Genomic DNA, 12231 nt, shown 5'->3' with positions numbered 1-12231 from the left:
GCCTTTTGATATAGTAAAATACAGGGGATTTGTTTTAACTTAATTGTCTTCACCTCGCCAGCGTGTGAAGATGAAAGAACTGATTGCCTTGTTGTCAAATTATTTCACCGACTGTGCGGCAAGGTAGACGGTAAATGCAGGAAGACTTGCGACCAATGTTAAAAGTAAGAGCATTTTCTCCATGTATTCTTAGGTTACTTGTGAATCGGGTACATTTAATATTTCAATCATAGATGTAGTTCCTAGTTATCAAGTCACGATCAACACTATACCCGAAATATCGTTTCCCACCTCTATCACTGTTACGCAAAACCCCAAAAGAATATTTCGACATAGTTATCAACTTCCCACCTCTGGGATATTGTTCTATATTTGATAGAATACATTATTTTAGCTCCCCTGGCGTTTTACTGGATGGGTTTGTCACGAAATTAACGAACGCTTTTTCATTCAGACATGGTATACAAGCGGAGAACTCACACAATGACCACAGCACGAATGACTGACGATGAATAACTTTATCTCAAACTGAATTATACATACTCATTACTAAATTGCAATGCAATAAAATGTCAAGAATAAAACTCCTGAGTTGACTAAATTTTGCGTAATATGATATCATACCAGTTTAGATTGGATTAGTCGCGTGCTGTATAGCGTGAACTAACATAGTTGGGGGAGAGATGGTAAGAATCAGTCCTTAAGGACATGAGATTTCACGCGCCGTTGATATATCATACATGAACACTGAACAGCCAATCGCTTCAGATGTGTCTCAATATTTCCGACAACTCTCGCACATTGGTTCTCAAACTGCTGTACGCGCCCCAGCCGAGGGCTTTTCAAGGAATAAGCGAAGAGTTCGTGGTTTTTAACTCTATTTAGTCGACAATTTGCTGTTGCTTGCAAGCTAAAACCACTTGTCCCGTGGGACGATGCATCATTTCTTGGGTAGAACTGAAACATATCTTCGATGAGTTAGATTGAAGTAATCATTGCGAGTAATAACTGACTTCGAGTATTCGCTCTTCGAGTAGCGCAATTTCATGTTGCTACATTTCTTGATTACTGCGTACCTTCCCCCCAAGAAAAAAAACGCGTGATTTATAGAAATGGGCATTTCGCTGTCGGCCATTACCGCGCCGCGCGCCGCACTAAGACTTATGGAGTTTTGGGCCATGTAGCATGCGACTCCGAGAAGTGTGCCAGAACGATTGGCTGCGGGAAAACCTTGGCCGAAAAGGACTGGCCTTATGCTGACCGAAAACTTCGATAAATATACATATATGTTTAATTGTCCAAATGTTCCTGTCCTGGCAATCTGAACCCCACAATACAAATGCCACCCCGCAGTGAAAAATTATTTGCCAGTGCAGAAATACCAATTTGAAATTGAAAATTTGAAAAACGTTTGGGCGATTTCAATATCTTTTAACATGGCAGACAGGCCACTGTTTTTCCTTGATCATGCTTTATCAACAGTTTTGTATGCCAATTTTTCATTGAGTTCTCAATAAATCTGATGATGATCGAATTCATTTTGAGTGGGAGACTGAATCGAAGGCTATCTATGCCATGCTGAGGTTAGCGTGTCTCCTCTTGCAGTTTTTAGGAATGGTTTTGTCAGGGAGCAGGTGTTCTTTATAGCCAAGGGTGCCTTCACTGCACCCTTTTTGCTCTGGTGGAAGCAGATTTTCTTCGTTTTACCAGTATCATTGTTAGAGTTTTGTACATTGTTGTCAGGTATAACGGTATATATATTGGTAACCAATTTGGTAATAACAAATAGAGTAAAGTTTGCAGAATATCTTGAAACATGAATCAGAAAATGAAACCTGTATTGGTAACGCCGTTTTGAGTATAACATAGATTGACGTCCATGTGGTATCTCGAAACGTTATACACAGTGGTGGCCCTAGGATTTTGAGGGGGCTAGGCAAAACTTCTGGGGGGGAGGGGGCATATCTATATAAACGCAGCTTCTGAGGGAATTCGCCCCCAGACCCCCCTCCCCTCTCACCTGAACTATTACATTTTGCATGTGTAACAGACTCCGTCATATTAAATGGAATGTGTAGGGGTGATGCGGTACCGATGGAGCAAAAATTGGAAAATGAACTCTGACCCCAAAATGTTCAGCCGATAACATTAGATCTTTTGCTGGCTCAACAACTTGATACAAGCTCTACCCAATCGCGCATATATACATGAATATCCGTCTTGTCAGAATATTTATGAACGTTCAAAATTTGTTGCTCGAACGTATGATCGGTCCCTACCCGGTGGGTCCAAAAGCACACGACCCGGGGACCTACGAGACATACTCTCAAAAACTCAGATGTGACATCTTTTCTTGCTGTATAATATAATCTAAGCTACAGCATGCCAAAGAAGAATGTTTGGTCGCAACCGTCAAAAAATAGAATTAATATTAACTCAAATGTTGCCATAATATCGCATTTCGATTTAGGCTCGAACTTTTAAATTTGAGGGTACATACATATCGCCCGTAAATCGATATTGTGACTTCCAAATATCTCGTTATAGCGATAAAACATCGCATGCAATTATTACATAAAGGGTTTCTGTATGAAGGTATGTTCAAGTTGTTGCGTGATTATTTTGCTTGATTTTGCTATTGTATCATCGGTCCCCACATGAATGTTATACATGAATCGAAAAAAATTCCACTCAAGGAAGGTATTGAATGAAATAATATGTGCCATTATATAGCCTGATACAAGACCTACACTTCACATTACAAATGATTGCGGGTTTTTTCGTGTTGAAGGTTACAAAGAAAAATGTATGCATCGATCGAAAATTAGTTTACACGCCCCAAAACAGAAAACATATGTCAGAGACCCCATAACTCGCCCACGTCGAAATTTTTTGTATGTGGGGAAAGATTTTGTCAGCATGCAATTGTAGAGAAGTTCACGGTGTGTAAGCATGGAATAAGCATGGAATTATCATGGATAATTTTTCAAGTATTTTCGGTCCCAGTCATCCATCGGTACCACATCTCCCCTACATGTAATTATTTGCTCAAAATATGTTTATAACAGGCAACTGTCCTCCTTCAAGTTCAAGATGTGATTTTCATGTGTGAAAGTTATCACGAATACAGTGGCAACGGGAACTCAAAAGGCAAAAGTTTACACTTTTTTAAGGAATGATGATAGGATTGCAATGACTCGAGTCGTGATATTTTGGTGACTCGACTTGGCTCAGGTCAAAATATAAAAGTAGGACCAACTTTTGACTCGAAACCTTGCGACTTGTTACAACCCTGAGTGAGGACCAAGAGCTAATCGATCACTAAGGTGACCAAACAATGCAGTTAATAGAATACTTACATAGAATTGAAAACTGCCAATGAATGAAGGAGCTACTATGACCGGCCAATTGAATTGATGCATTTAGTACTTCAAAAAAGTAGAAATCAAAAAGATTATAGCAAGTATGAAACCAAAATTAAAAAAGAACAACTAAATGAAAACTATCATACGGGTACAAAATGATTGGCCTGGTGTAAACTTACCAAAGTAGCCGAGATATCACGATTCATGAATACCCAAAACAACAACAAACAATAACGACGTCCTTCTTTGACAAGATAACTCAACCAAGAGGGGTTTATGAAGAATTATTACTGGATCACTCAACAAAGATTAACTCATGGACTATCACCGCTGACAACGAACCAGATCGGCACAGGAAATCGTACATAAACGTCCCATTCACTCTTGCCGAACTAAATCAAGCTTTGTGTAGCCGAAAATCCACTTCCCCCGGGAAGGACTCCATAGGGTATGCGATGTTGAAAAATCTATCATCCTCCGACCGCACCGATCTTTTCGAACTATACAATGCATCCTGGGAGACGGGGAAATTGCCAGTATCGTGGAAACATGCTATAGTCTGCCCAATTGCGAAAAAGGGCAAAGTCCCCACCTCAGCGGACTACTATCACCCTATATCCATCACGAGTAGGGTTCCGGTTTAAATCATTTTGCCTCTGATTAAAATCGATTTTAATCGAATAATTAATTCAAATCATGATTTTTTTGATTTTTTTACTCATAATAGCAACAACAACACGAACAGAAGAAAATGGGATGAATGACGACACTGTCAATCAAGGTGATGAAGGATAACGCTTAAACTTTCATAATGTGGGCTGTGAACATAGCTGAAAACGTTTAACCTATGTGGTAATGATGGGTCGTTAGAATCATTACTGATCTGTTCTAGTAGCGAGGAAACATGTTGATTTATCTCGGGACCATCCATTATAGTTGCATCTTCATCTTGATTGATGGATTGGTCTCTGCCAGCAAACTGTTGATCTTTCTGAACGCTTTATCTGCTTTGTTAGTACCATAGTCCATGAAGTGATCTTTCACTCGCAGCATCACTTCAAGATTTGCCTGTGGCAGGCAATCACGACTCTTGTTTGCAGTTGCGGCCGCACATGACTGATGCCCCGCACAAGATGCAGCATGTGCAACGGACGAAAGACAAGCCTTGAAAGTTCTGGAGAACACCGGCATGATCCATCTAGAATAATGTTGGCTGATGAATTAGATATGGTACCGAGATACTCGATTCTGCATCGAAAATTCCTAAAAATCAAGGGAAGATAAGAGACATTCAGTGTGTGTGGAGTATACACAATTTGTAACTGCTCCTAACTTAAGGACAGTTATTGAAACCACTTTTTGAATTGAACTCAAATTCCACGACCGATCCAAACAAATGATGATCCATAGATGAAGGTAGAAATGAAATGTATTGCAATAATCGACGTAACGAAGGAATGTCCAGATGCAACAAGTGAAACCGGGTCGTGAAATTAGGTTTTAAAATAGTGGTCGTCTGCGGTTAGGGTTCTGTCACTTTTATCCGTCATTCGTCTGTTTGACATGTTGCTGCATTCTGTTCCTAAGATTACGATACCTACACACTGGACTACGATATCTGTCTCATAAAATTGACTCGACCGGTGGTTCTCCGAGCGAACGTGAGAACTGTAGCATTACCGTCAAGGAAGACGCGGTTTGCCAATGGAACAGCATGCAGCGTTACAGGATGGGGATATGATGAACGTAAATTAGCAGGAAGTATTTCTTCATTGACCCGCACAAAGCAGATTGCACTTAAATTCAGTCCATACAATGATGGTTTGGACCCTTCTGTATTCCTGACATACTATACTGACATACTACTTTTTAATCTATAGTCAATAAGTCATATACCGTATCACTTCACGACCATTATCCTGTCACAAACTTAGCACACTCTACGAATAGGACGTATACCCCTACCCCTCATCGAATTAGAGTCGAGCTTGATTGTATCGATTCAGCTCGAGCACAAAACGTCTGATTTTTCGAATACCAAAGCTATATACATCCCTAATTGCAAAGAGCTATTTTATCGACAGAAATTATCGTTGCGACACTTTCATTCCATCATGGCAGCCCTGAAACCTCGATGGTTTTATTATTTTCGTACAAACGATCTTTTTTAGCATTTTCATTGTACAGATGCGCTCTATACAAATAGTTTGGTTGATATCATTGACATACATCTCAATATTTATTTTGTTAAGTGTAACTGGCATCATTTTCCTGCTGATCGTGTAAAAGGTATAAATTTTAATTTTGAAATCCATTCGCAGTATGTAAGACTTAATAATGAATGCTACTTAAATCCTCGGTTCGAAATACATTCGATTTGGAATCAAAGATGTCAGATACCCGATTTTGCCTTTCTTGAATCTCCCTGACGCTTTCAGCATGAAAAAGATGCTGGATGGTCACATATAGTCATTGACGTTAGTCGAGCGCTTCATCAAGTCGCTTGGAAATTTCGCTAACATATAGGCCAGGGACGGCCAACCCGTGGCTCGCAAGAAGGTTTTGATTGATCGGCGAGGTAATTCTCGAAATTGGTAATATTATGAAAAAATAAATTAACCAATTAATTTATCATGAACTTGCAAGGCCAACCAAAAATTTGACCGGACTCACCGCGAAATGTGGAATGCTGATGATTAAAATATCAGTTCCGACGCATTTGTGTAGCTTGGGGCCAGCCACATTTTTGTAGATCTTCGTATATGACCACAAAGTCGATTATTTCGTGGCAGATTTATTTGACTTGAAATTTTTCTTACCACTTCGCGAGATTTATTGTCACTCGATTGCCAGCTTTTAGTACTGTTACCCGTCCTGAAAACTTAAAATTAGAATACGCCCCATTTACAGAAATGAGTGTAACTATATTTGCAATTATGAGAGAACGTGTCTCCACTCGCAGACAGATAGTCGGGCCTAGGGTTCCAGTTAAAATCAATTTTCCCCAGATTAAAATCGATTTTAATCGACTAAATAATTCAAATCATGATTTTTTTTTGATTTTTTTTACTCATAATAACAACAACACGAACAAAAGAAAATGGGTTGTATGACGAACATGTCAATCAAGGTGATGAAGGATAACGCCTAAACATTAATAATGTTGGTCTGTGAATCATCATCCACATTGTAACACGAGAAATGGTACGTTTTGTACATGAGCCATCACGCTCACTGGCGCCCATTGTGACGATTTTGCCCTCGTGGCTTCAGAGGCATTTTCGTTCCAGTCGTTTGTTTATTCATGTGATTCATTGAGTGATTTGTATTTATTTGAGCTAGGAATTAGGGAGAATAGGTTGTAATGTGACATTGTTTTGTTGATTCACTTGATTGTATTGGTATTAAAATTAACCCGAGGTTGAAAACCGCTGGGCTAAGAGTTGTCATATTGATTTTGACGCGTAGTAAGATAAATCTTGTTTTCACCGTTACCTCATCCGGTTCACTCCTATCGGACGACTAAAAAAGGCCATTAATATTCAAGTGATCCGCGGAATGATTCGTAAATCTCACGTTGCCCTTTAGCCGAAAAGGTTGGCCACCCGTTATATAGGCCTGATGACTGGATAGAGTACAATTGAATAGCATGGTAACGCTAACCAATAAGAATCACTCTATGACGTCGTCATGCCCTCAATCGAGAAAGTAAAGCGTCACAATCGTGTTCCGCTCCACTGCCACGACCACCAACAAAACTCGTCGGATATATGACTACGATGTTGATTTCTACTGTTCAATTATAGATCAATATATATTGAACTATAGTATACATCCTCTATAGTTCAATAACACATTGGCACGTACCGCTTATAACATAATTACGACGAATAAGATGTCACCCTCTATCTTTATACAGATGGCAGTCTTCCGGATATCCTTCAAGAAGCTACAGTCAAATTAGTAGACCGAGATGTCTGCGAGGCGTGGTATGGCTCAGCAAGCATCACCGTTGTAAACAACACAATTTGTGCCGGGTATAAATTTGATAACAAGATTATAACAATACGTTATTTGATTTCAAGGTCGTATTTTTCAGTCACGAGGAAGGAGGATCAGACACCTGTGGCGGTGATAGCGGTGGGCCGTTGGTTTGCAGGAGGAACGCTTTCCATGCATCGATATTGATGGAAGTTACCAGTTACGGCGCTCAAGACTGTGGGTCAGAGAAGAAACCAGGGATTTACACAAGCGTATCAAAATACTTGGACTGGATAGAAGAAACTATGGAAGGTCCACCTCCCAGCAAGGGAACATCTTGTAATTAGGGACTTGGCTTTACCGCCTTACTATAGCCTAATGCAACGACCGTATACGTCAACGATAATAATAACATTTCTGTATATCAATAGGTATTATGTCTTCTTCTATTAGTTGATCAGGTGGCTACGTTTTTGGATCACTTCCATGCGTACTTCGGATGTTTCTGATGTAGGAATTAGTATTCGGGGGGATTGAGATCACTGTCATGGGTGGAATTTTCTGAAACAGGTTTACGCAGACCTTGCATGACTCGAAACGGTTTTGAAGCCGCGAACTTGCTGCTTATTATTACTGACCATAAATGCAATGCGAACGACAAAGTAATGTATCTTTTTATTTTAAATACAGTACACTGGTGTGGTGTAGCCTTGTCGCACCTATAAAAGAGTTCGTTTAGATTGGTAGTTTACAGTATTCATCAAGATTAAAGCATCGCTTTCAATATGTAACGCTTCTGATTACGAAATAACTAACCCAGTACCTCAAAACTTTCTTTCCAAGATGTGAATCGAGTTAGTGAGGTTTGAGTGGCACATGTCGCCGTTTTCCGCCTTATGCGCCTCGGGCTATAATATTTTTCTCTAAGATTTGCTTTCTATGATATGAAATATGAGAATACTTGATTGAAAACAATTTTATAGAGGTCATTCATTATTTTGCCGCCAATCTAAATATGATTAATCATAGTATTAACACTTTATGTTGTGATATCGCGACTGTATTGCGTTTCAGAAATACCACGTTGGGGTTCGTGGTCCGAATGTTCAGTCTCATGCGGGGTCGGGATCAGAAGAAGAAGATGCTTTTACTACGGGAAGGAAGTGGCGTTGAAAACATGTGGTTATGGCCCGTCGAAACGCGAATGCTCTTTGAAAATATGTCCAGGTACCTAGGCCTCCATAATAATCCCCAATTCACAGCTCACTGTAGCACTGTGACTTTCTCTAATACGCGTATATTTTCTGCCAGTGTCAGACTGCAAAGATAGAAGAAGAGACTGTGTCCTTGTCAAATATTACCACAAACTATGCGATACAGCTTGGAAGCTATGCACGCGAACTTGTGGGAAATGCTCAAGTACGGAATGATCGTAGATTCGCAATGATGAGATTATAAAAGCTCCGTGTAACCATGGATACGATTATGCTTTTCAAGTTTCTAGAACTGACCACTTTATATAGAAACTATCGATGCATAAAATATTATCCAAGCATTGAATACATCATGGTCGATAAAACCCAAAACAGAATTGGACCCCTGGGAAACTTTCAGCTATTCCGAATTAGATTAGAATTAGAATTGAAGCTAAACAGTTTTCTTTACAAATTAGACTAGAAATAGAATTACTAAATTCGCGAAAACTTGGACATCGAATGAAGTTCACTTCATATCAAATCATATAGTTCATTCTCGTAAGCATGAGACTGGCAAATGTCTGTACAGCAAGCTTGGCTCGTTTCGCACCATACAGTTCTCCTGTAGAATTTTCAGGAAAACAAGAAATTAGAATAGGATTCAAATTTGAGCATAGAAACATTTCAAAAATTAGTTTAGAATTAGATTACCGGCATTTCGCTCTAATTAGTCTAATTAGACAAATAGAAATATCTAGATGTCCAAGTCTGGCCCATAACGCCCGCAGATATATCTTCAGGAATATTGCATATGAAAAGATGCTATACCGTTTTAAAATTCTTTTCAGAAATGACCTAAAAGAACGAAGACTAATCAGCGGCCATCGGGACGCAACCGTTTCTTGAAATGGCCACGAATCATGGCACCACAATTGCAAACTGCTTCTCGGCTTATGTCTTGCTGATCAAAATTAAATTATTTACGAGACCGTGTATTTCTTGATATTTATGTGTGTTAAGCGTATTGTAAGATGTAAATGAAAAATGTGGGCACACCACAGATGTGCGAATACCTTGCTTGCAGTAGTGTTTCATAACTTGACGCAGAGTGTTCGGACACACAGCCAAGCCATACATATAATTTGTGATGATAAGTCCGTCTTGACCATCATTGATTGCAGGTAATTATGCCATATCAGTAATCGAATTGTGACTGTTGTGAAGGTACGTCGCGTGCAGTGGTGTGCGCAGGGGATATTGCTGTTAGAAATAGAAATCCCGTCCTTCTGCAACGCCAATTCTATTTCCAATATCTATAAGTTCATTTGTAATTAACCAATTGATATCGCGCTGTTACGTTTCGACCAAACAATACGATGAGACTTTCCAAGGTGAAGGCTTGCATTTTTTAACTGGTATCTTAAAGAAAACAACAGAAGTCACACTAGTATCTATAGTATTAGATCTGTATTGAGGCAGGATTTTGTTTTTATGACCAAGTGAAAATTTGGATTTCAGCGAAGGCGGATTAGCGTAACTGTTCCGCAGGTTGGTGACGATCAAGAACCACTGTGCTAAGACATATCCCATCAGCGAGAATGATCGATTTGATAGTTGTTTCCCACTGCGGGAGATTTGAGACCTAATGCCGCGTACGTCTCGTCTATACGTAGGGTTGTGAATAAAACAGAAAATCAAATTAAAACAAACGTGTTTGAATCAAGGCTCTTGTTTTAACATGTTTTTTCATTCTAAGCCACGACGTCACGCATATTCAATTGTGACATAATAGTGGGTTGATATTAGCAATTGAAAATATAGGGTAAATAACTCCTTTGACGAATAGGCTCCCTAACCCCTGTCATATACGGACCATAAATTTCTTTAACCAGGACTACATCGTCTTGCAGCATTTTTACGGTCGGCGGTAATCATTATCAGAACATTCATTTCGTACCAATGATCTATATCTACGTGCTAAAACTTTTGAACCGACTATCTCCAGGGTTCCAACCATCCCATATCGTATACGTCGGCTACATCGGGTGGTAATCGTCGAATATTTAAATAATTATGGCGTAATTATACAACTTGAAAAAACTCAATTTTTTTAAAAAGGCCATGGTTTAAAACACTGTTTAAAACATGTTTTAAACAAAGTGTTTTAAACAACCATTTGTTTTAAATGCAACCCTATCTATACGACTATACGTACCAACATGGACGCAACATTTCTGCGAATTAGCGATCGACCTGCGGTAGTGTGTCAGAACACTATGTCATAGTTGTGTAAACAAATTGAATGTCATTTTTGATTAACTCCCAGGTCTGCTTATTTCTATGATGACTCATAACTAGGGCGATTTCTTTTTTGACATGTCAAAATAAGTCAAAAATTTTGTCAAAATTGTAGCGTTAGGTAAAAAAATTGTCAAAATTGTTTACAAAGTCAATTATTTTTTGGCACTTGCATTTCATTTTTATCGTGAATGTATCACTATACGCTATCTCACCACATTACGTTCCCGAGTCATTTGCATAGCGTTGGGTGGATTGCGCACAAAGCCGCAAGCATAGGAAATCATTGCAAACAATATAATCAACGATGTTATCCACATGAATTCAAAAAATTTAACTGCATATATTATAAATGTAAATGTTCGCATTGGCATGCTAGTTCAGTTGTTCACCCATTAGGAATGTCTTTACGGGAATCTTTTCTTATACTTTTCCATCGAAGATTGCAAATTTTCTACACCCATCTGTTGATCATTTCCCAGCGAACAAGTGGTGTTTCGTTTGCAAAACAGCAACATTTCTAGTAGTATACAGTCTTGAAACATCACGTCGTGTTCTTGACATCCGAGACACGTGCCCCAGGGCAGTAAAAGATATGGCATTTTGAATGCGAGGTTGCGGTATTATTCCTATTCTCCACCGCCGTTAGGGGAAGTTTGCAGGAAATTATTGCAAACAATATAATCTACGATGTTATCCACATGAATTTATAAATAAAACGCATCTCATAGATCACGTATCTCATGGATGTGTAAGTGGGTAGTGTTTTGCATCATATCGATTCCTATCTATTTTTTGAGGTTTCGTATTCTACTCTCTATTTTGACTGATAATTATAGACTGAGGCTATATATACAGTTACTTCCATAGTTTTGCAGTTCTGCGTATGTGTGGGCGATACAACGCACTTTGGCATGTATATTTAGCTTTATATTAGTTCCTCAATTCAAAATAAATGACCACTCAATCTGTATTTCAAACAGCTAGCTAAATGCAATGAAGTGATCATGCCTCGTACTCCGAAAAGGCAGTGTGACTTGAATTGTGACTTGACTCGTGACTTGACTCGAGTCACCTCAAAAAACCAAGTGACTCGACTAAACTCGGGTCACCCTCGAAAATCGATTGACTTCACTTGACTCGAGTCAAAATGCGCAATGACTCGAGATGACTTGTGACTCGAAGGTATTAGTGATATGATGCCATTGTCACCTTGAGCTCTCCACCTCTCATGCAAAATACAGTGATACGAGAAGAAATCTGTGGAGGAAGAAATCTCTTTTGAGCAAACCAATAAACCCCTTTTCTTTTCTTACAATGGCTGGAGCCTCATCAATAATTACAGAAGTCAGCCTTTTTAAGTTGATGTTTTTTGGGGTCCTCCATAAAAG

At 39.1% G+C, this 12231-nt stretch overlaps 2 protein-coding genes across 4 annotated transcripts in view; both read left to right on the top strand.

The window, feature by feature from the left end:
• The window catches only part of LOC145456189 (kallikrein-6-like), a 33513-nt gene extending 23983 nt beyond the window's left edge, over positions 1-9530 (top strand). The window contains exons 7-9 of one of the 3 annotated variants that reach the window (XM_080334274.1): positions 8421-8573; positions 8658-8765; positions 9391-9530. In XM_080334274.1, coding sequence (XP_080190400.1) covers positions 8421-8573; positions 8658-8765; positions 9391-9401 — 272 coding nt within the window. In that variant the 3' untranslated portion in view covers positions 9402-9530. The remainder of the gene's footprint in view (positions 1-8420; positions 8574-8657; positions 8766-9390) is intronic. The other 2 variants (XM_080334273.1, XM_080334271.1) reach the window with 2 other exon arrangements.
• Positions 1-12231, top strand: part of LOC145455941 (uncharacterized) — a 46186-nt gene that overhangs the window by 4387 nt on the left and 29568 nt on the right. The window contains exon 8 of the mRNA XM_080333972.1: positions 62-164. Within this exon, the coding sequence (XP_080190098.1) occupies positions 62-162 (101 nt within the window). The 3' untranslated portion in view covers positions 163-164. The remainder of the gene's footprint in view (positions 1-61; positions 165-12231) is intronic.

Source organism: Botryllus schlosseri, chromosome 14, assembly GCF_051294905.1.
Source record: "Botryllus schlosseri isolate E-star chromosome 14, Bs_hap1, whole genome shotgun sequence".
Lineage (NCBI taxonomy): Eukaryota > Metazoa > Chordata > Ascidiacea > Stolidobranchia > Styelidae > Botryllus > Botryllus schlosseri.
This window is presented reverse-complemented; position numbering and strand designations above follow the sequence as displayed.